This window comes from Helianthus annuus, chromosome 4, assembly GCF_002127325.2.
Source record: "Helianthus annuus cultivar XRQ/B chromosome 4, HanXRQr2.0-SUNRISE, whole genome shotgun sequence".
Taxonomy (NCBI): Eukaryota; Viridiplantae; Streptophyta; class Magnoliopsida; order Asterales; family Asteraceae; genus Helianthus; species Helianthus annuus.
In genome coordinates, this window is record NC_035436.2 from 145,824,078 (window position 1) to 145,848,694 (window position 24,617).

General features: G+C 39.7%; 1 protein-coding gene across 6 annotated transcripts; it reads left to right on the forward strand.

Moving 5' to 3' along the window:
• The first annotated feature begins 4,906 nt into the window (after positions 1-4,906).
• On the forward strand, positions 4,907-11,325 carry LOC110936735 (probable serine/threonine-protein kinase roco5). Of its 6 annotated transcripts, XM_035989032.1 has the most exons (11): positions 4,937-5,124; positions 5,446-5,585; positions 5,766-5,888; positions 6,006-8,041; positions 8,171-8,257; positions 8,481-8,633; positions 8,984-9,147; positions 9,233-9,380; positions 10,073-10,195; positions 10,734-10,821; positions 10,882-11,325. In XM_035989032.1, exons 4-11 carry the CDS (start codon positions 6,089-6,091, stop codon positions 11,070-11,072), a joined length of 2,907 nt encoding a protein of 968 aa, XP_035844925.1. In that variant the 5' UTR covers positions 4,937-5,124; positions 5,446-5,585; positions 5,766-5,888; positions 6,006-6,088; the 3' UTR covers positions 11,073-11,325. The 6 variants fall into 6 exon arrangements, with proteins under 6 accessions (XP_022034840.1, XP_022034841.1, XP_035844925.1 ...); XM_022179148.2 differs by lacking the exon at positions 5,446-5,585 and having other exon boundaries at positions 4,907-5,124; XM_022179149.2 differs by lacking the exon at positions 5,446-5,585 and having other exon boundaries at positions 4,936-5,124; positions 5,766-7,663; positions 7,748-8,041.
• Positions 11,326-24,617: the final 13,292 nt, after the last annotated feature.

The window sequence follows — 24,617 nt, forward strand, 5'->3', positions numbered from 1 at the left end:
TTATATTGTACAAATGTTTATGTTTTATTATATTTAATAAGGTGTGACACCTTTGTTGTACTTCAAAAAATCGTTTGTTTACCAAAACAATCTATCTAACTTGTTTGCAGCAATATCTTAAAATTATAGTTTAAATGATTGATTTTGTTTTCTCTTTATTGAAATAACATCTACTTATACTATATATTAAAGTAGGGAGGTTTTAATAGTGTCTCGTGCGGCTCTCTCTCTCTCTCTCTCTCTCTCAAGGCATAAGTACGGGTGTGTGTGTGAGTAGATGAGAATGAACTTGGGGCAGGGTTTGCAAAATGGTGAGGGAGAAGAGAAGTTAGGTATTTATACCTAGGGTTATGAGTAGGTGGTTTAGGTGGGTGAACACCGCGTATACGAACCCGTTCATCGTCATACGTCTCGTTTGGTATTGCTCATTCGTAAAATAAATATGTTAACTTATAAATCAGTTTATTTCAGCAGTTTGAAGAAGTTAAAAAACAAACAGTCTTCTTCTTACAGACTGCAGAGGTTTGGTCCATCTCTTCTGCTACAGATGTCTGCAGATGTGGTCCGCAGATTGCAGACATTTTACCTCTTAAAAAACAAACAGCACCTTAGAAAATATAAAGAGTTAAAAGAGAAAAAAACAAAATAAGACTTTTTTCATAAAAAAAAAATGGAACACACAAAACTAATTGTAGATTGAATAATATTTTAAGAAGTTAACATAAATAATCATTTTTAAACATTTGAATAGTGACTAAGATTCTCATTTTAATTTAATGTGACACAAAATTAGTCAATTAATGACATTTGCATAGGTAACAAACATAAAGGAAAAAAAATCAACTAAAAGTGAAGCTACCAAGATTAGACCATGTGTAGTGGTAGAAGCTTATAATGCCCCCACCATGGGGCATTATACGACACGTGGCGTCCTAGTCAGCAAGGGGGCATTATAGCAAAAGTGGTGTAGTGGGTATAATGCCCCATAATGCCCCATTCAATCATTTTACAATCATTTCACAATTATTTTTTTAATTTAAAACATAAAATAACCTTCATTAATTTAAAAATAAAATTACATTACTTGAAAAAAAAAATAAAAAAAAAACAGAAAAAAAAACCGAAAATAAAAAAAAGCAGAAAATAAAAAAAAAAAACAGAAAAAAAGCTGAAAAAAATAAAAAAAAACATAAAAAAATAACATGCTCTAGAGTCCATATTTTTCTCTAATTTTTTGGCGACGCATTTGCGCAAGGATCAACGCATCGCCTTGTAGGTGGTCGATAGGTTTGGACAAAAACTCGATGTCCTTTCCATTTGCCTCGCCTCTTGCATCTCGTTAAATTTTTTTGTTTCGGCCACTCGTTCCTTCATAATCTCATAACGTTGGTGGCCGAGATCTCGAATGTCTTGGAGACGACGGTTCATCTCCTCGAAATCATCCTTTAACTCGAGATCGGAAGACGACTCGACCGTTTTTTTCCCGGTTCCCTTTCTTCTACCGGTGGGTCGGACCAACTCTTCTTGAATGCCCTCGTCCACCGCCTCATTTAAATCAACATTGCGGGCATCCGATGTCGGAGTTGACGGGTCAACGGATGATGATGTTTTTGACCTTTTAGCCCGACGTCTACTACTAGACGTCATTGGGTTAACTACCGCCCACTTTGGACTTTTTTGTAGTAGCTCCCAACACTTGTAGTACGTGAAAGGGCATTTTGTTCTCTCGAACTCCTCCAAACTCTTCGTTAAAACCCTCACGTCACCTTCACCGCTCGGCCGATTATCGTAGTTACGTTGAAAACATTCTTGGAACGCATGGCACTTGTTGTTGATGTCGGTCATTTGCTAGAAATGGAGTCTTTGTCCCGATGTTCGCCTTGACCCCACGTGCTAAAGAAGAGTGCACGAACCCTATCCCAAAAAACCGGGCCCGTTTGAAAGTTTGCTACAAAAAAAAAAAAAAATGTTTGTTAAAAAATAAATTAACAAAATAAGTAAAATAATATTTATATAAAATAGTTACCGGTCTCTTCGTCCTCCGAAATGTCGACATACGCCCGAGTCAACGCGTATTCCTCTTCCTTCGTCCATTTGATTATATTTTTTGTACGCCGCGGTGCGTCCTTATCTTTCTTTTTATGCGACCTTTTGCCGCGTTTTGATGTTTCTTGCACCGGTTCGGGTTGCGTCTCCGGTACGACTTCCACATCGGGTTCGGCTTCGGGTTGTGACGGTTGAGACCCGCCGGCTTGACCATAGCCGAAAGTGGGAGGAACAAACGGAGGGGCGCCACTCAAGTAAGCCGCGTAAGTTAAAAAGCTCGGGTCCATGTCTTGAAGATTGTATGGGGTTTGCGGTTGGGTTGTGTTCGGGTTTGCGGGTCTAGCGGGGACACCAAAAGGAGGGCGGAATGGATGCATGATTGTATAAAAATTAGAAGAAAGTGGGTTTTTTTTTATAAAAGTTGGAAGAAAGTGGGAGAGATAGTGAGTTTTTGTATAAAAAATGGTGTGAATGTGGGGTAAATATATATAGTGGGGATTATTTTAAATTAAAAAAAAATAAAAGAATTTGACCGTTTGAAAACGGTCGAAAATGGTGGCCCCCACACGATTTAAGCGTTATATTAAAAACGCCGGAGGGGATTTTTTTCGAAAATAACGCCGTAAAACGCCCCCTGTAATGGGGGTTGGGCGTTTTCGGGCGTTTTCGCGCAATTTTTTTTTAAAAAAAAAACGTCCCATTACGCTTGGTCTTATAACTCTACTTGCTAATAAAGTGGCATGAGAACCACCAAGCATGAGCCTCATCTTGTCATTTTCCATTTGAATACTTATATATTTTACGTTCTACACTGCAATTTTATTTAAAAAAAATAAATTTTTGGGCCCCCGGAGGGTTTGGGCCCTGAGCCATCGCCCACCCCGCACCCCTTCCGGGTTAACCCTGTGAACATCCCTCCCCCGAAGCATTCCCGAGACCACTCCCTCTACCCTTATTTGTAAACAAGAATTTATTAAAATCATAAAAAGAATCAACGTTGACTGGTTGGGTTTTGTGTGAATTTTTGTGCGTTTGGTATTAATGGGATGGTCCACAAAAGCTGAAACAGATAAAATAAAAATATCCAGATTATTGTTTTTTTAAATAATAACTGAATAATATTTAAATTAACTTAACAGTTACAATAACACAACTAAATAGATGAAATCAGAAATTGATTTTTTTTAAATAACTGCATAATATTTTCATTAACTTAAAAGTTACGATAACACAACATTAAACCTCATAAGAAGTTCGTAATTATCATCCAAAGATATCATTTTTAAGACTTTCTATGTATCAGTTGCTAATTGTTTTTTTTTTTTTTTTGAACGGCAAATTTGGATCACTGACGGACCACTGGAGTATCATCGTGTCACCAGATGAACCACCCGATCATATCCATCTCCACTAGGCATGGACCACTGGAGTATCATCGTGTCACCAGATGAACCACCCGATCATATCCATCTCCACTAGGCATAATGCCACACCAATTCAGGAAGAAACCCAATAAACATGGGAAAACCCCCCTTGTGGGAATCGAACCCAGGACCTATTGGTCCCAAAGCCTTATCCCACCACCAAAATTTGTTATTTGAAAAAATAATTACACCGACATTCAAATTTAAAAATTGTTTTAACATATCTAATTATTTAAAACTTTTTAAAGATTTAATTATCAGTATCATAGTGTGAACTGGAAACCACTATTTGCTTTAGACATTATAAAAATGAAATTTACAACCATTCTTCTAATTATTTATTTAATACAATTAACTTTGTTCTTTCTAATTATTTATTTAATACTTTGTTCTTAAATATCTAAATTATTTAAAACTTTGTAACGATTTTGATTTTTAGTATCGTAGCGTGAAGTGTGGACCAATATTTTAGACATTGAATCCCCTCATGTGTTTACACACAGTAAAGCACATTAAGTGTGAAGAATGTTGCAAAGTATCAGACAACGATTACGTTTTCTAATTTCTAATACCTAAAAGCGAAATACAAAATTAGTTTTCTAATGATTTTTTAATAAAACGAACGCTTATTAGTAGCTTGTTTATCTATTAGATACAAAACAAACATGATACCTTGTGTTATACTTTCTCTAATGTTATGTATGAATTCTAATTAGAGGCTTTTATAAACCGTTGAGACCGATCAAACTATCTAAATCAAGGTAAGTCCGCCGATTTTGTTATTTTTAGATCCAAACGGTAGGTTTGGAACAAACAACCAATCAACATTTATATACACACACTCCTAATTAGTAGTTGTGTTATGTGTCTACACATACACACACTATAAGCATGCACCACTTTTACCATTAATATATTTTTTTATGAAAACTAATGATTTTGAAAACAATTAAAATTTCTATTCAAACCGTCAAAACTAAACTATTAAACTTTCAAAAACCAAATCATTAATCCGCCAAAATCGACCAATCAAGTAGCGTTCCAGCTCATAAATTTTGTTAAACCTGACCAAAGACTATCACTATTTCTAAAATGACACATAAGTATTTTAAAACAGTCCATGACTTTATAGTCTAGTGGTATCTTGAGGGTAATATAAAACTTTGGGACCTATACTCCTGAATTGGTGTATAGGTATTATGCCTAGTGGAGATGGATATGACCGAGTGGTTCCTCTGGTAGCGCGATGATTCCTCTAGTAGGACAGTGAGATGGATATGATTGGGTGGTTTCTCTGATAGCACGATAATATTCGTCAGTGATATAAATTTCCCGTTCAAAAGAAAAAGTATTTAAAATAAAATAAAATATAATATAAATATAGTGAAATTCAAAAAGTGGACAAATAGTCCCATCTGTCAAAAGAAGAGAAAAGAAAAGGGTTTAGTTTAGATCCAGCTTAGCGTTGATGGCGTCCACTTGTCTCCGTCATTCCCAATTTGTAATTGTAATTCAAATACTCATACTCATACACATACTCCCCCTTTATTATTATTTTTATTATCCATTTACAAACCCTACACCTAATCACGCTTCTCTATTTCACCTTTTCCTCTCTCTCAACGGAATCAACCCGGCATCGTGAAATTTACAGGTGAATTTCTTAATTCCGATAATTCGATTGCTTAGTTATGTGCCGATTGCTGTTTTTTCTGTTTTGATTTGACCTTAAGTTACGTTAACGGTAGGATCATCGATGATTACGAAATGCATGTGTTCAAATTATTAAATTATATCTTAGACCTTAAGTTATTGCTTGATCGGATACTGTGAGTTACTTATTTAGATGTTTTTCTTCAAAATTAGAGGATCTATCTGAATTGATTAACACTGATCATCCGATTTTCATGAATTTTGGAATTGTCAACACCTGTGTTAGATGTTTGATTATATAATCCTTGTTTTGTCCGTACAGAGTGGCATTAGTCTCAGTAGAAGGATCGGTTTAGCCATTCTAGTAGTTGCTCGATCACCGCGTCTGGTCTGGTCGTTATAGGCAGTCCGTAGGCGACTAGGCGTGGTAGTTTGTTCAATAGCTAGTAAGTTGATGAAGAGGTTAGTATCAGTTGCATGCTTGCTGGTGAATAATTTTATATAGGATAAGTGTTGAGGTTTTACGGTTTTACATGATTTTTATATTGCTGAATGCTGATCATCCGATTTTTTCATGATTTTTGGAATTGTCAACTCCTGTGTTAGATGTTTGATTATACTATCATTGTTTTGTCCGTACAGATTGGCATTAGTCTCAGTAGAAGAACTAGAACAAGATAATTCGGAGAAAAAGTAGTCGCTCGGACGCCGCATCTGGTCTGGTTATAGGCAGTCGTGACTCGTGGTAGTTTGCGCAACAGCTAGGTAGGTTGATTAAGAGGTTAGTAACTTAGTATCGGTTACGTGTTTTGGTGGTGAATACTTTCATATAGCATAAGTGTGAAGGTGTTGCGGTTTTACCTGGTATTTTAATGATTGAAGGGAACAAGATGGAATGTTAAGCAGCTAAGGTAAATGCATGATTCCAGTGAAAGTGTGAGTGTAAGTAGAAGATAGCTGCTGCGATGACCACTGAGGTTCCTTGCTTGTCTGGTCAATGGATCAAGCAAGAATCACTTTCTGTTTGGAAAGATGGGGCGTTGGGTGGAAAGAGTTCAACGAACAACGTATCTGTTAGAACAGGTGAGGAGTTCTCAATGGAGTTTCTTCAGGATCGTCGTAAAGTAAGTCAAGTTCATAATGAGCATGATAAAGTTCTGAACAATGGGACGTTACTAAAAAGTAATGGAAACCATCATACTGGTTATGAGGAACTTAGTGTTATGCTAGGGTTGCAGCGGGTGGATTCTGTATGTAGCTCTGATATGGCAGATGCTACTTCTGAAAGAGGATCTTTTTCTAAGCCAAGTGTTCCGTTAGGATCAGGTGTTTCCGATGATTCTCAAAGAGGGAAGATTAAGTTTATATGCAGTTCTGGTGGTAAAATTCTGCCTCGACCCAGTGATGGAAAGCTTAGATATGTGGGAGGTGAGACGCGTATTGTTTCGATACAGAAAAATATCTCATGGGAGGAACTTGTAAAGAGAACTAGTGAATTTTGTAACCAGCCTTACACAATCAAGTACCAGCTTCCAGGAGAGGATCTTGATGCTCTTATATCCGTTTCTTCTAATGAGGACCTTCAGAATATGATAGAGGAGTACAATGCGCTTGGAAATCTTGATGGGTCCACTCGACTCAGATTATTTTTGATTCCTTTAAGTGAATCTGAAATTGATTGCATGATTGAAGCCAATCCTAATCAGCAGCAGAATCCAGATTATCAATTTGTAGTTGCGGTCAATGGAATAGTTGATCATAATCAAACAAGAAACAATGATTCACGGTGTTTGACAAATGAAGTTAACCAGTTGATATCTGCTGATTCAACAGACGTACTTTTGGGATCTAATGCTAATGAGACTCAAGATGGAAAAACTTTACCTTCTACACTGAGCTTTGTACCACCCGAGATGCCAGCTCAGCCGGAATCTGTTGTCTTGCAAGAGAAGTCTGTTGAACAAAATGAAAATGTGCATCCGCAAGTTGTAACTGAGATGCCGAGTACGAAACAGCCTGTTTTGTACAGTCAGACAGATCAATTGACAAGAGTACATGCTGATGCAAATTGCATAGATGAGATACTACAAACAGCAAATCAAGACGTAAGGAAAAATGCTGGAGTGAACAAAGTTTCAAAGGAAAACATACCAACTTTTTATCAAGCTGATTTTGTTTCAAACAATACGTCATCTGCAACTACCAATGGTGACATCAATAAAGCATCGAAGGTAAACTCTGAGCAGGTATCTGTTCTGCATAAAGCACAAGTCCCGGACCACATAATCCCTGTATTAACCGCAACAAATCTCAAGCCTGTTCCAGATGCTGTGATGCATCCGATCTCAAGCAGTCATTTAGAGAAGCCTCCAGCCGAGCCTGCTCTTAGCACGCAAAGAAGTTCTGAGAATCAGCAGTATGTAATTAACGGGATAGTAAACGGTGAGCAGGGGAACAGTAAGCCACAGGCCCATAATCCTGAAAAGTCTTTGACTGATCTACTTTCTGGCTTATCCGATAACATAAGTTCACATCCGAAGGTAATGAATTGCCAGAAGCCTATGCTAATAGGTCCTGATAATTCAGGGCTAGAGTCATCGATCTGTTTCAGTTCTTTGATGCAGAATCCAACAACAGGTGCTGGTTTGATGAAAGAAATTTCACTGATGGATGATGATTTCTTCAATTTCACCAAACAGGAAGTTGGTAACACGGGTCATGAAGGGTATTATGGTAATATGCAGAATGAAGTCCCGTCTGTCAAGGATAAGAAAGAAAATCAACTCGAGTTGACTGATCTTTTGGGAGATGTGACTGATTCTGCAGGTAGTTCACATGTGTTAGATGCTGTCAGCACTGAAGTTCACCCCTCGAATGTAACAGAAGCAGAGAGCCCCTTCTCAGATTCCAATGTTGAGGTATGCACTTTGTTTTGATATATTAAGATTAATGTACAAAAACTATTTTGATATATAACATAAATTCCAAAGTTCAATGAAGCAATAGCCAGCTGACTTGTAGTTGAGGAATTTCCATATCTTATGCAGGATGCTGCAACAGATAATGATTGTAAAGATGGCCCGTTCAGTAATGCATTAATAGCTGAAATGGAAGCTGATATGTATGGACTTCAGGTATGTCACTGTTCTCCATCGCCTGTTGGTTACATGTTCTTCAATTCCTTAGTTGTTTCATAAATAAGCAACTAGTTACAGCTGAAGCATACGTGTGGATGCACACATGCTTTTTTATATGTTTAGACGGTTCCATTGTGTTGGTGATCCTCATCTCACTTCTCAAGTTTTACATGTTATTTTAGCTCTTATCCATAAAAATATAAATGTATATCATATGCAGATAATAAAAAATGCTGAACTTGAAGAACTAAGAGAGTTGGGCTCTGGTACATACGGAACTGTTTATCATGGCAGATGGCGTGGGTCAGATGTCGCTATCAAAAGAATCAAGAAAAGCTGCTTTTCTGGCAGGTCATCTGAGGAAGAACGGCTGGTAGGTCATTCACAAATTTAGCGGGTCAGGTAATGGGTCAAAATGGGCCAATTTCTAGTGTAAATCGCAACATGCTATGCCCGGTTGGGTTGACCCCAAACACACTTTTCTATCCAATTTTGAACTTCAAATATACAATTATTGTGTTAAGCATGATTGCAAAAATTGTATTATTTGATTGATTTCATTAATAATATATCTTTGACAAAACATTTTGAAGATTGTTTGCATTAAATTCACTGTGGATAACTCTCAACACGCTCACCTCATTTCTTTTTTAGGTGTATTTTTTTTTATTATATTAACCATTTGATCTGTTAACATTATAGTTTGACGTTTATCTTTTGCAGACTAATGATTTTTGGAGAGAAGCACGCATTCTTTCAAATCTTCATCATCCAAATGTGGTAGCATTTTATGGAGTTGTACCAGATGCAGCTGGAGGAACTTTAGCTACTGTTACTGAATTTATGGCAAATGGATCGCTTAGAAACGTCTTAATAAAAAAGGATAGGTGAATTTGAATTCACTGTCAATTTATCCCTCATGAAATCTTATGCTCGTTTCTCTTCATTAGGTAATTCTAATATCATGTGCAGGTCACTTGATCGACGTAGAAAGCTATTAATAGCCATGGATGCAGCTTTTGGAATGGAATATCTGCATTCCAAAAATATTGTTCATTTTGATCTAAAATGTGACAACTTGTTGGTTAATATGCGAGATCCACAACGTCCTGTATGCAAGGTAATTAAAACTAGCATACTCATGGTATATTACTAGAGGTGGGTGACGGGTCAATATGTGCGGGACAGGTTGGGCAGACCCGCAAACACTTCTTTGTCTTTCTTGAGAATTGAGATTAAGTTTTTCTTTTATATTCCAGTTTTATTTTTTATTTGCTACAAGTTATTTATCAAACTCCTTAATTTTTTTAAATTCATTCATGAAACGATAAACGGTTTATAGCCTAGCGCTATATGGTGTGTGGTATTTTATGTATACTTTCGTTTTTCAGAAAAATAATCAACTGACCCAACGGTTTTTTATGTGGTTCGGATTTTTTCAGTTAAGTTTAGTCATTTAATTCGGTTATGAATTGGTTAATTCATTTTTTTCGCACACCCCTACTTTCAGATTCTATTTTTTAATTTAAAAAAGTTAATTAAAAAATAAGTAATATCTTATCTCAAAAACCGTTTTGTAGTATTTTGATCTTCATTACTAATTATATTTCTTTTATTACCGGTGTGATACCCGGGGTTCTAACCTAGTTTTATTAATAACCAAAGTGTTAAATCGATAACAAAAATTATATTCTTGCAATAGCAATCCAGATATGTTAATAAAACATTATATGGGGTTTTATACATTTTGAACTCACTTTGGGTGACCTTTTGCACTAGAAAAAATTATTACTCAAATCGACCCGTATGCAGGTTGGTGACTTTGGACTGTCAAGGATCAAAAGGAATACTCTAGTTTCAGGTGGCGTCAGAGGAACTCTACCATGGATGGCACCGGAATTATTGAATGGCAGCACCACACGAGTTTCTGAAAAGGTTATACCATGTCATATCAACATAACAAGTATTCGTTTTTTAAAATAGAGTAAAATGCCATTTTCGTCCCCGAGATTTGGCCAGTTTTGCGACTTTCGTCCAAAGGTTTGTTTTTCCGCATCTGGATCCAAAAGGTTTGAAATCTTGCCATTTCCATCCGGCTTGACAGCTCGTTAACTCCATCCATTTTTCTACGATAAGTCAGGGGTATTTTCATCTTTTTACCTATATCATTTTTGGTTTTTATATAGTAAGAGTATTTTGAATACTTGTACATTATGCTAAATGCTTGTACATAAAGTGAAAAAGACCGAATTGCCCTTTAAATTAACAAAAATGACGGAAATACCCCTGACTTAACGGAGAAAAATGGATGGAGTTAACGGGCCGGGTGAAAATGGCAAGATTTCAAACCTTTTGGATCCATATGCGGAAAAGCAAACCTTTGGACGGAAGTCGCAAAAATGGCCAAACCTCAGGGACGAAAATGGCACTAATATTTTTAGTAATTAATGGCTGAATTTATTTGTATGGACAGGTTGATGTGTTCTCTTTTGGCATTACTTTGTGGGAGATCCTAACCAGTGAAGAACCTTACGCAAATATGCATTGTGGGGCAATCATAGGTAATTTTACGGTTTTACCTTAGATACTTTCCAGAAAAGTAATTCGTGCAATGATGACAGGAGGGATAGTGAAGGATACACTTCGGCCTATTATACCTGACCGGTGTGAACCTGAGTGGAAGAAGCTGATGGAGCAGTGCTGGTCCACGGACCCCACCAACCGGCCTTCGTTTACTGAAATTACAAACCGGTTGCGGGCCATGTCTAAGAACCTTCAAGCAAATGGACTCAAAAAAGGCTCACATGGCTAAGTCAATAGTAACCACATTGTGTTTTTCGTGTTATACTGCGTCCTGTATGGTATTCATTTTCTTGTTTTGCACGCATCTTGTCATTTGTTTGTTCTTTTTAAAGTGAAAGTGCTTTCTCATTAGTAGTATCTAAGCTTACAGATAACAAATTGACAACGCCTAACACCCATTTATCAGTTTGGTATATATTTGATCTGCACAAACTATATATGCAAACACAAGTCGTATATCGTTTCAGATTCAATTTGGTTCCTGAAGAGTGTAGCCATTTTTTGTCCTCTAATTTTCACACACACATACATATGTTGATATGCATATGTATGAGTGTGTCTCTGTGTGTGTGTTTTTTCTCATGTTTTGAGTTGTGAATTAAATATGTATCCCCATGACGTTTGTTTTTGAGTGATTGATTATTCGACCCAAAGGAAGCAAAATAGAGTGGTCGGGCAATATGTCAAAATGGTTTTTATTGGGCCGGGTTGGGTTGTCCTGAAATGTTCTTTGGTCAATCATTGAATTCTTTATGTAAAGCTATGGTTAAAAAAAGTTATATTAGTATTTGGACTCAAATGGTTAAGAAAAGTGGTTATAGGGGCCCAGAGCGTTAAACATTTTGATTTGGACTCAAGTAGTTAAAACCCTTAAAACATAGAGACTCAAAAACTAATTTACCCTAATAAATTTTGACACAAACTTAAACTAGAAAATAATAGTCATGCAAAACCCCTATTTACATTTCTGTTGGTTTTAATCCAGTTACTTTAGGGTGTCCGGAGTGGAGGCGGCAAACCCACTCGGCACCGATCGGCAATCAATCGGCAACCAATGCCAACCCTTTTGCCGCTTGAGCGTTTAACGAAATGGGGTGACATTCGGTGATGGCATATCGATGCGGCGAAGGGAGGGAAGGGGAGAGAGAGGGGGTGTGTGGGGTGAGGTCCATTCCAATTTCAACCAATCACACTTTTTTCCTTTTTTAAAAAAAAATAGTTTACCACTTCACCAAGTGTCTAACCATTGTCAACACTTTTGAGCATAGTTTACCACTTTGACATGGCGCACTCTGATTGCTTGTTTTTTTGGTTTGCCACCCTAAGGTGTTTAACCACTCCTTAGGGTATAAGGAGTGGTTAAACACTTTAAAGTGGCAAACCAAAAAACCGACCAATGAGAGCGCGCCATGTCAATTAGGCAAAAGTGTTTAAACTTTGGTGAAAAATGTTGGCAGTGGTTTAAACATTTGGTGGAGTGGTAAACTTTTTAAATAAAAAAAAGGAAAAAAGATGTGATTGGTTGAGATTGGAATGGACCCCACCCCATACCCCCCCTCTCTCTCTCCTTCTTCCCTTTGCCGCATCGGTGTTGGCTCACCGTTTTCTTCACAATTTCGGCAAACATGAATGTGGCAAATGGGTTGGCATTGGTTTGCCACCCATTGCCGATCAGTAAACAGCTTTTGCCGCCCACCACTCCGCATCCCCTTACACCCTTAAATAAGGGAGTATTGTAGATACTAAGGGTGTAGGGAGTGGTTAGACACATGAAAGTGGTAAACTTCAAAATCAACCAATGAGAGTGTGTCATGACATTCAACCTTAATTGTTTAAACTATGCTCAAAAGTGTTGGCAATGGTTAGACACTTCATGAATTGGTAAACTATTTAAAAAAAAAGGAAAAATGTATTATTGGTTGAGATGGCATGAACCCCACCACACACATCCCCCCTCTCTCCCCTTCCCTCCCTTCACCGATTTGGTATCAGGTCACCGATGAGAAAGATCACCGCGCGGCAAAGGGGGTTGGTGGCGGTGTTACCGCACGGCAAACCCACTCTAGCGCACCCCTTTGTCGCCCACACCGTATACCCTAATTACAAGAAACATTAGTATTAGTATTTAACCATTTGATAAAAATTAACACTATTTCTTTTTCAATATTGGGAACTAAATAATTACGATCAAAGATAAATTAAACTAAACAAGTGTCAAGACTCAAGAAACACCGTTGTTGTTGGCATTGGGAAAGAAAGGTGTTGACATTTACTTATGCTTTCGAAAGGGTATAGCTTTTTTACCACTACACATTGTAGTGTTTTGACTTGAAAAGTTTAATTTGGTGGGGAATCAAATTTGGCAATATTTCATGGGTAGTCAAAATGAATACAACTTTTGAATATGACAAATATTGAAACCACTTAATCTACACTTCACATGACCAACTACTTTGAATATCTCTTAGTCTTAAGGTTAGTGTTCATGATTGGTTTTATGAAAATTGTTCATTATTGGTGCTATTAGGGCAACCTTAATGATGATCAACCTAATTGGTCGTGAGGAGATAGGTAATAAAAATAAATCAAAAGGTATAGCTAGTTATGAGATGGACACGAAGTAAAACTAAGGCTTATTTACTATAGATTGACTAGCGTCCTGTTGGTAGAAAAATATATACATCATAATTCTCCAATGGCTATAATTAAACTTATGTTATAAACCAGACATTTTAGGCCTAACCCATTACTTATGGGCTTTATAGTTTATAGTTTTGTTTATCTATATATTGTAATGTTGAATAGAATGAAAGAGGAGAATTCAGTTTATCTCTATTTCCCTTTGGTTTTTATCACGTTATCAGGCACGTAGACTCTAACTAACTGAGATTACCGGCAATCTAAAATCATCCACAAGTCGCTATCATTCAAAACATTCTCCAGTTCATCAAATCCGGAAATATGTATACTAGCTCCAGTAGAGCTATTATTGGTGATGAATATCTGGTAGATAGCGGTAGTACTAATACTATTCTCAAATATATGAAATTTTTCTATGAGTTGTTTCCTACAGAGACACCGATTAGTACTATATCTGGTGTCAGTAAGCTTATCGAAGGCTCCAACAGAGCACACATAATATTATCTTCGAGTACCCAACTAACTATTGATAATGCATTATATTCAAGTAAATCCAGAAGAAATTTACTTAGCTTTAAAGATATTCGAAAAAACGGTTACCACCTAAAAACAATATCTGAAAATAATATTGAATATCTTCAAATTACTTCAAACAAAAATGGCAAAGAAACAATTGTTGAACAATTAGAAGCCTTATCCTCTGGATTATATTGTACTAATATCAATCCTATCGAATCATACATGGTGAGTAACCAAAAGCTATTAGATAAAGACACATTCAATATATGGCATGACCGTCTAGGTCACCCTGGTAGCATAATGATGAGACGAATAATCAAAAGTGCAACCGGGCACCCTCTCAAAAACCTAAAAGTTTTGCTACCACAAGACTTATCATGTGCAGCATGCTCTCTGGGCAAACTTATAATTCAGCCCTCATAAACTAAATTGATACATGAAATCCCATCATTTTTAGAAAGAATCCAATGGGATATTTGTGGGCCTATTCATCATCCGTGTGGACCATTCCGCTATTTCTTGGTCTTAATAGATGCATCCTCAAGGTGGTCCCATGTGAGTCTTTTAGCTACTCGAAATGTAGCATTTGCCCGACTTTTAGCTCAAATCATACAATTGAGAGCCAATTTCCCCGATAATCAAATTAGAAACATCCGGATGGATAATGTAGAAGAATTCACATCTCAAGCTTTTAATGACTATTGTATGTCAATTGGGATCAATGTGGAACATTCAGTACCTCATATTCTGTAACAACCCGCACTTTTGTGTGTTGTTACTACTCGTTATACTTGTTACGCCTAGCACCAGAGATTCGGATCATAATGTAACTACATCGGATACATCTCTAAATCGAAGTATAATCGAATAATTACGCATATTCTATCGCTATTACAAGCTATTTTTCGTAAATAATAACACTCACGATGATGTTGAGTGAGGACTTAATCTACCCTCCTCGATAACGTTGAGGTGTCAAAATATAAACAATCAACGCTAACAAAGACTATCGGGTGAGTACCATGCCTCCAGCCATCGTGACGATAACGGCAATACGAGCAAGTAGTACCCCGATAATCATTGTGGCTTATCACATCGAAGAACGCACTCGATGGCACGCGTAACTCGATCATCGCACCGAATATTGAATATACGGATACGTAAATACGACCCTTTTGTGATTAATTATAATAAATAAATAAATAATAATATAAATATATGAAAATATGGCCCAAACTATCGCAACGCACCAAAAACGAGGGCCGAAAGGCCTCCGTACGGACGGGCCAGCCGAACGGCTGGGCCAGCCGATCGGACAGGCCAGCCGATCGGAAAGGCCAGCCGAACGGCTGGGCCAACCGATCGGACGGGCCAGCCGAACGGCTGGGCCAGCCGATCGGACAGGCCAGCCGATCGGCAGGCCGTCCGATCCGGACGGGCCAGCCGATCCGGACGGGCCGGCCGGCCGATCGAACGGGCCGTCCGATCCAGGCCAACCTGCCCTCTTTTCCTTCCTCCTTGCCTATAAATACCCCTCATTCACCCCCAAAACACTTGTTGTCACTGTTGCTGCTCGACCAGAAGTTCCAACCCCTTTATCTCTCGATTTCTCGCGATTCTAGTAAGTTTTCAACTCAAATCTTGTACATCCTTGATCTATATGCAATCCTTCACCTTTCTATCTTTCAAATTCTAACTTTTAACCGTGAAATCAACGGATTTGAGGTGTTATAGGGTGATGTCATCATGGAGTTCTTATGAACTTCAAGTGTTGGCCTCATTCCACCAAGAACGACTCAGATCTAAGGGATTTCCACACGAATAAGCAAGGTTTTCACATCAGATACACTCATAATCATGAATAAGAGGATTGAAGGATGGCTTTCCAACTTTCCTTCAACTCTTTTGCTCTCAAAATATTCAAAAACGGTGGAATCAGAGCTTATACCGACCTTCTACTCATTATTAGTGTCGTGTTTGGTCAAAGATCTGATTCCTAACGATGAAACAACCAATTTCGGGTTAAACAAGGGAAACCGCCAAGAACAGCAAGTTCTGATGGAACGGGGTGATTCCCGGCCGTTAGAACAAGCCGGTTTTGATGGAATTTCAGTTGCTTAACGCGTCCCAGCAAACGTCTCGACCAAAACCACCAGGAACATGCAAAATTGTCGAAAACAGCAGGAAGGGTCAGTCAATCGGACAGCCCAACCGATCGGACAGGCTGGCCGATCGGACAGCCCAACCGATCGGACAGCCCATCCGATCGAACAGCTCATCCGATCGGACAGCCCATCCGAATGGGCCAACCTTTGATCTGATTTTCGTTCTATTCCGTGTATTCCGATATCATTTAACGCGCTATCCAATACTCATGTAATCAGTCTGAAATCAGGGCATCCTCAGGCATCATTCCGTCAATCCAACCAAATACGCACTGTGAGTATACTTGACCCCTTTTATCGAATTTTGGGTGTAACATACGTTCCTTATAAATCGAACTTATCAACGAATGATTCAATTAGTCAATTTATCACTTGCGAATAACTGCTTGCATAGAAATACGTGATGCTAGTTGCATGTATGCGAGGACTTATACTCGTGACGTCCCACCACGACTAGTATAGTACTATTGCGGCCGACGGGGCCTAGTTATGCCACCGAAGAATCGAGCATCGAGGACTTAGCTGGTAGTATCAGTTTTGTGAGTATATATGCCGTGTATTACGTTTATGCGTGTGGAAATTCGCAGCACTTTTAATCTAATATACTATTACATATCAAACCTGTATACTCGCTAATACTTTTGTATTGGCATTATTTTAACGTATGTTGCAGGTTTAGTTGAAGTCTACATCAAATCAAGCTAGGAAGTCTAGAAACTCACCTAAAATCTAGGTTTTCGGATTTGAATTGTTCGAGAGGACAAGAAATCTTAGATGACTTATGTGATGGTATTGTTTGTTAGTATGGGATAACAAATGTAATGAATATTATCGTAATATAGTTGTTATGGATTCTCTTGAGCAATCTGATTCGCCTAGTGCCGCGCCCCGATGATTCCGCCATCGGTTGGGGTGTGACAGATTGGTATCAGAGCCATAACTATAGGGAATTAGGCAAGACTCGACCTAGTCTGGGTCGACGTCTTAGAGATTGACCTAGTCTATAGTATAAGCACCCACAGGCTGACTCGTACGAACCCAGTAGGGTTCGTATTGCGCCTACCTGATACTTTCGATCGGAATTGCAAAGACTACGACTTTGTGTGAACCCCGCATACTACAATTTCACACAAAGAAGCCTTTCCTAAGGCTGAAATACTACTTGGCCTTTCCTAAGGCTGACACAATACACATGTTTTCGAAAATACTCGCATCTCACAACCGAGCGATCCAGTCGAGACCAGGTGTGAAAACCAATAATTCTCGATAGGATTGCTCACTCAGCGCATTCTTCTAGCACGAGAATCTTTCGCTGAGTTAGGAGTGACATCCATACCTCGACGAAAGCCTCCATTTCGAAATTCTAGTGGAGCTCTCGGATTCATTCGATGAGCACAACCACAACTGGGAACGAAACTGTTAAGTCAGGGGTGAAACCCGTACCTTAATGAACCATTCCACTCCCTAAAATAATTCTCAAAAGCTCTCACCAGGGACTCGACCATCACAATGACTCGAGCTACGCGATGACTAGGAGGACGAATGCCATGAGCTGCATCCCAGTGGAAGCATAAATCTCCAAAGTCAACGCGTGTGCACGAACTTGTTGGGTGTGATTGGGTTACCTTGGGAAGTCGACGCCTAAACACCCGAGGCACTCCGAGTACTTTATCAAGCCTACGACTTGTCGAATTTTACGATTTGATGAACTTAGTTACCTTTTATGTGTTTAATTACGGTTATCAATTTTCGCTCCCTGTTTTACAAAACGCACAACTCGCACAACCATCGCAATCCAAAACAAAGACCGAATGTTCGCAACAAAACTAATGACTAATTGTCAGATTTCTCCCGTATTCCCTCTCTCTCAACGCGTCCTCGCGCATTCTAAACCATACCATATGTGTGTAAGTGTAAACTACAACTATCTATATCTAGGAAGTTTCGTGTCTCCTATGTGACTCCTATGTGAATTTATTTATATTGCACGTTACAAGTTTCGATCGCGCTCAATCGCATCGTAAACTCAAAATCATTATGATCGAATCTCATTCCCAAATCTCTCTCTGTCTAGATGCCTTCCAACAACTCCACCTCGAGACGAACAACTTGGAGGAGAGCCAAACGAAGCGACGATAAGAGGATTGCCTCTACCTCAAGTGCACTCTCTCAGCAACTCTCGAGCCTCGAAGGACTCTAAGACGGAAGCGCCGCAATCTACTTTTCTTTACAAGCACTTTAAAGCCTATGATCCACTGGAATTCACGGGTGAAGGGGGTGTTCCCCAACTACTCCAGTGGTTCGATTCTATCGAAGTTACCCTTCGTCAAAGTGGGTGTCCCGATAGTTTCCGTACTACTTGCGCTACCAGAGTATTTCAATCGCGAGCACTCGACTGGTGGACCGCCGAACGCAACAAATAGGGGATCTCCGCAGCTTACGCCCTCTCTTGGGACGAGCTGAAGGAACTCATGAAAGAAGAGCACTGTCCTCCTCACGAAGTCCAGAAGCTAGAAAACGAATTTTGGGAAATCAAGCAAACCGAAGGTGACAATGCTGGCTATACCGCAAGGTTCAAGCAGCTTAGTACAATCTGCCCAAGTCAAGTCAACACTTCTGAAAAAGCCATTCCAAAGTACATCCGCGGCTTGCCTGAGTGTGTGGGTGATTTTGTCAAAGCTGCAAGACCTGCTACCATCGAAGAAGCCTACCGTTTAGCCGCAGAGATCAACGACAAACGAGTCTTGGACGGATCCTTCTCCAAGAAGCCTGTCAAACAAGCTCATCAGGCAATCATCATCAACTCATCTGACGATTCCTCTGGCGAATCGGCCAATGGTTCATCTGACGACTCCTCTGAAGGTTCATCTGAGGATCGCCCCGACAATGTCTCCGTTGAATCACTAGACGAATCCACCGATGACACTGCATCATCTCAGGAAGCACAACCTAGCCGCAAGCGAAAGACAGTGAGCCCAGACTCTTCAACAACTGGACTGTCGCAACCAGAACCTCTCCGAGCGGTCCTAGTTCAACTGAAGCGCGCTTACAACGGGCCCCATCCCCTGTGTTTCACGTGCACGTATCATCACCCACCGGAAGCAAATTGTCGCTATTGCACAAACTGCCACTGGTATGGTCATCATACGCAATATTGTCGCGCAGGGCCGCAACCTTGAGGAATTTCATCAACGACCGCAGTCCCCCCAGAAGGCCTTCACAGCAACGTTATTTTGCTTCTAATGTTGTTGTAATAATACGACTTATCGCCGTCATTTCTTTTATGTGTGGAACTTATTTCATCTATCGTCGCCTGTGGATTCTATTTCTCTTATACTCGCGCATCATCTAAACGCTAGCACTATGTACTATATAATGTATTTTACCCTTACAATACTCTTAGAATGAGGTACGATAGATTTGCAAGGAACAACTAATCGCGGGTGCACACGGGATTATTTTGGTCAGTGCACGGAGATCGTAGTGAAATTCTAATGGTGCCATAACGTTTAAAAGCATGGTCAAGCGTGGTGGATACGCCGTTGGTACTTCCTATATATAAACGTCTTGGCCATGTCAACAAAGCATGACACTAAACCACGGGACATAAGTAGTAGGGGTAACACAAGTGTGCTGTACCATACTACCAAAGTTTCGTGAAGAAAGTGCCATGTGAAGTTGGACGTTATCAGACCTATTATATTATCATGGTTATTTTCGACACAATACAAATCGATCGCAAGGCGTAACAAAACCAAATCGCATCACTGCGAGACTTCTCGTAGGTCTGCGTACACAACGCAATTGCCACATCGATGGACTTGGGTAAGTTCACCCCGAAGAGCAATTGGAGCAACGCAAGACTGGTCGTAAGTCTACATCGCAACTCAATTATAGTTTTGCTAGATCTATCTCGCAATTAAAATCACTCGTTATGTGGCTCGAAATCGCAATCGCATCTTGTGTTTATCTCGCAATCTCTACCGCTGGTTATCGACCATTGTGTGAACCTCTATCGCTTGGTGTGGATCGCTTATCATGGATCGCTAGATGAGTATCGAAAATCACTCGCCGCTTTTCGCTTTAATGCATTTCGCGCCTATCTCATCACCTCGATACTCTTATCGCATGTCATTATCACTTACCAATGTACGTGTTTTCTGTGTTAAGCTAGCACGCACGACCTCGCTTCACGAGACAAAACTAATAGGGATGAAACATGGTGATGTTTTAACCATATTAGCAGACTTTCGTGGAAAAAGGCCATGCGGGCTAATATTAGTTAATGGTTGTGGTGTATTCAACTCCATCGAATCGAATATCGCTCGCAACGCAACAATTGTCGCTTATCATTTATTAGGGTCAAATTGCTTATCACGGTTCAGATCATCGATTATCGCTTAGGAATCGTCACAGTTGTGTAGTAAAAGGGTACATGACATCACTCCACGAGACAAAACTAATATGGGAAACGTGGTGTTTGCCATCTTAGCAACTCTCGTGGAAACATGCCATGTGGGTTTATGTGGAAGCAAATCGAAATCGTAATATTCACAGTCAAAATCACGTCATTCGCCATCGCTTACCAATCGTCGTCTATCCCAACGATATCAATGTTTCGTGTCATCGAACTACTCGCACTCGCTATCTACGCTTTGTTTGCATCCGATTCGCTTCTATTTACGACTCGGTCTAGCGTCCTATCGCGTGAACCAAGGGAAACAAAATTCTATCTGTGTCTTATCGGCACGCGTGACACCGCCTCACGAAACAGAGGTAATATGGGCAAAACATGGTGGATACGCCGCTGGTACTTTCTATATATAAGTGTTTTAATCATATTAACAAACTTTCGTGTGAAAGTGCCACGTGGGGCTCGATGTTAATTATTTTTCCGTACTGTTAAAGAAAACCAATTTTTATAAAATTTTTATTAAAACCGTTGGACAAGTGAAATTTCCTTACAACATGGAGAAAACATCGAATCAGGTTAGCTCCGTGCCCAATGGAAGTTTCATAAGTCCAGTTTTCCTTAGAACTTTTGCAATAACAAAAAGAAATGTTCCCGAAAACGATGGTTCGGCAATCGAGTTTCAGCCCGAACCTACGTTGTAGGAGAGTTTTTCTTAAAACTAATTTTACCACTAAATCCTTTAAAATGTATAAGTCTTTTACTAAATTAAAAGAAACCCTTCCCATAGCACTGGTGTGGATATCAAAGCAGTTAACGCCGCGCCGTGGGGAGATTTTCTTAAAGCATATTCGAAGATTAACCGACTATCTGAGAATTTAAAACGCTATGGAATCGCTTCCATGTGTGTTATCGCTTTTGGTTGTTCGAATCGTATCTCCTCACCGCTCTCGCTCGTCGAATCTTAATCGATCGCTTGCTTACCTAGACGCTTTTGATCGCTTCCCTCATTCGCATCAACTCTTACGACCCTACTAATGGATTAATTTCGGGACGAAATTTCCTAAAGCAGGGGAGACTGTAACAACCCGCACTTTTGTGTGTTGTTACTACTCGTTATACTCGTTACGCCTAGCACCAGAGATTCGGATCCTAAAGTAACTACATCGGATACATCGGTAAATCCAAGTATAATCGAATAATTACGCATATTCTATCGCTATTACAAGCTATTTTTCGTAAATAATAACACTCACGATGATGTTGAGTGAGGACTTAATCTACCCTCCTCAATAACCGTGAGGTGTCAAAATATAAACAATCAACACTAACAAAGACTATCGGGTGAGTACCATGCCTCCAGCCATCGTGACGATGACGGCAATACGAGCAAGTAGTTCCCCGATAATCATTGTGGCTTATCACATCGAAGAACGCACTCGAAGGCACGCGTAACTCGATCATCGCACCGAATATTGAATATACGGATACATAAATACGACCCTTTTGTGATTAATTATAATAAACAAATAAATAATAATATAAATATATGAAAATATGGCCCAAACTATCGCAACGCACCAAAAACGAGGGTCGAAAGGCCTCTGTACGGATGGGCCAGCCGAACGGCTGGGCCAGCCGATCAGACGTGCCCCGATCGGACAGGCCAGCCGAACGGATGGGCCAGCCGATCGGACGGGCCGGTCGATCCGGACGGGCCGGCCGATCGAACGGGCCGTCCGATCCAGGCCAACCTGCCCTGTTTTCCTTCCTCCTTGCCTATAAATACCCCTCATTCACCCCCAAAACACTTGTTGTCACTGTTGCTGCTCGACCAGAAGTTCCAACCCCTTTATCTCTCGATTTCTCGCGATTCTAGTAAGTTTTCAACTCAAATCTTGTACATCCTTGACCTATATGCAATCCTTCACCTTTCTATCTTTCAAATTCTAACTTTTAACCGTGAAATCAACGGATTTGAGGTGTTCTAGGGTGATGTCATCATGGAGTTCTTATGAATTTCAAGTGTTGGCCTCATTCCACCAAGAACGACTCAGATCTAAGGGATTTCCACAAGAATAAGCAAGGTTTTCACATCAGATCTACTCATAATCATGAATAAGAGGATTGAAGGATGGCTTTCCAACTTTCCTTCAACTCTTTTGCTCTCAAAATATTCAAAAACGGTGGAATCAGAGCTTATACCGACCTTCTACTCATTATTAGTGTCGTGTTTGGTCAAAGATCTGATTCCTAACGATGAAACACCCAATTTCGGGTTAAACAAGGGAAACCGCCAAAAACGGCAAGTTCTGATGGAACGGGGTGATTCCCGGCCGTTAGAACAAGCCTGTTTTGATGGAATTTCAGTTGTTTAACGCGTCCCAGCAAACGTCTCGACCAAAACCACCAGGAACATGCAAAATTGTCGAAAACAACTGGAAGGGTCAGTCAATCGGACAGCCCAACCGATCGGACAGGTTAGCCGATCGGACAGGCTGGCCGATCGGACAGCACGATCGATCGGACAGGCTAGCCGATCGGACAGGCTGGCCGATCGGACAGCCCAACCGATCGGACCGCCCATCCGATCGAACAGCTCATCCGATCGGACAGCCCATCCGAATGGGCCAACCTTTGATCTGATTTTCGTTCGATTCCGTGTATTCCGATATCATTTAACGCGCTATCCAATACTCATGTAATCAGTCTGAAATCAGGGCATCCTCAGGCATCATCCCGTCAATCCAACCAAATACGCACTGTGAGTATACTTGACCCCTTTTATCGAATTTTGGGTGTAACATACGTTCTCTATAAATCGAACTTATCAACGAATGATTCAATTAGTCAATTTATCACTTGCGAATAACTACTTGCATAGAAATACGTGATGCTAGTTGCATGTATGCTAGGACTTATACTCGTGACGTCCCGAAGTTGTCAATGTGAATATGAAGTCCAAAAGATCATACATTTGCAAAGAATAGCGAATGAATTACCAGATGCATTCACAGACACGAATAGAGTGACAAGGTCACATGTACCAGCATCAAATGCACCTACTCGAATTGAAGTAATCCCATAAGTGATTACTATACAACGAAAGCGTGGGAGACCAATCGGTTCCAAAGACAAAAACCTACGAAAACGAAAAGAGCAAAGTAACGCAGTTGGTGAAAACTCACAAAAGATTATAAATGAAACCCTAATAGAGGTAAATGTCCCAGAAGAGACAACTATAATTCCAGTGGAAAATGAGGTTTCAGAAGAAACACCGGTACCGAACGAAAATGAGATCTCTATTAATTATGTACAAGATAGTACAATGTGGAACCGGAATAAAACACGTGTTGATGATATATTCGCATATGCTATAGCAATGGATGTAATCAATGAAAATGATTACGTACCAACAACTTTAGAAGAGTGCATGCACAGAAATGATTCGCCAAGATGGCAAGAAGCCATAAACGCCGAATTGAATTCACTCGAAAAGCGACATGTTTTCGGACCTGTAGTCCGAACGCCCATAGACGTCAAACCAGTAGGTTATAAATGGGTGTTTGCAATAAAAAGAAATGAAAAGAATAAGATTGTATGATATGAGGCTCGACTTGTAGCACAAGGGTTTTCCTAAATCCTAGGGGTTGATTATGAGGAAACGTATTCCCCTGTAATGGATGCGATAACCCTTAGGTTCCTAATCGGCCTCACAATCTCTGAAGGACTTCATATGAGACTAATGGATGTCGTCACCGCATACTTATACGGGAAACTAGAAAATGACATCTATATGAAAATCCCTAAAGGATTAAAATTGCCTGAAGCATTAAAATCAACACCTCGAGATATGTGTTCTATAAAGCTCCAGAGATCTTTATATGGTCTCAAATAATCTGGTCATATGTGGTACAATCGACTTAGTGAATATCTCGAAAAAGAAGGATACAAGTTTGATGTAATCAATACATGTGTTTTTATAAAAAGACCACTCTTAAATTTCACTATAATAGCAGTCTATGTTGATGATATCAAC

Coding starts and splice junctions, on each gene's coding strand:
- LOC110936735 (XM_022179148.2), top strand. CDS start 6,089: ATGACCACTGAGGTTCCTTGCTTGTCTGGTCAATGGATCAAGCAAGAA. Junction 8,042..8,170: donor TCTCAGATTCCAATGTTGAG/GTATGCACTTTG, acceptor TATCTTATGCAG/GATGCTGCAACAGATAATGA. Junction 9,148..9,232: donor GTCTTAATAAAAAAGGATAG/GTGAATTTGAAT, acceptor TATCATGTGCAG/GTCACTTGATCGACGTAGAA.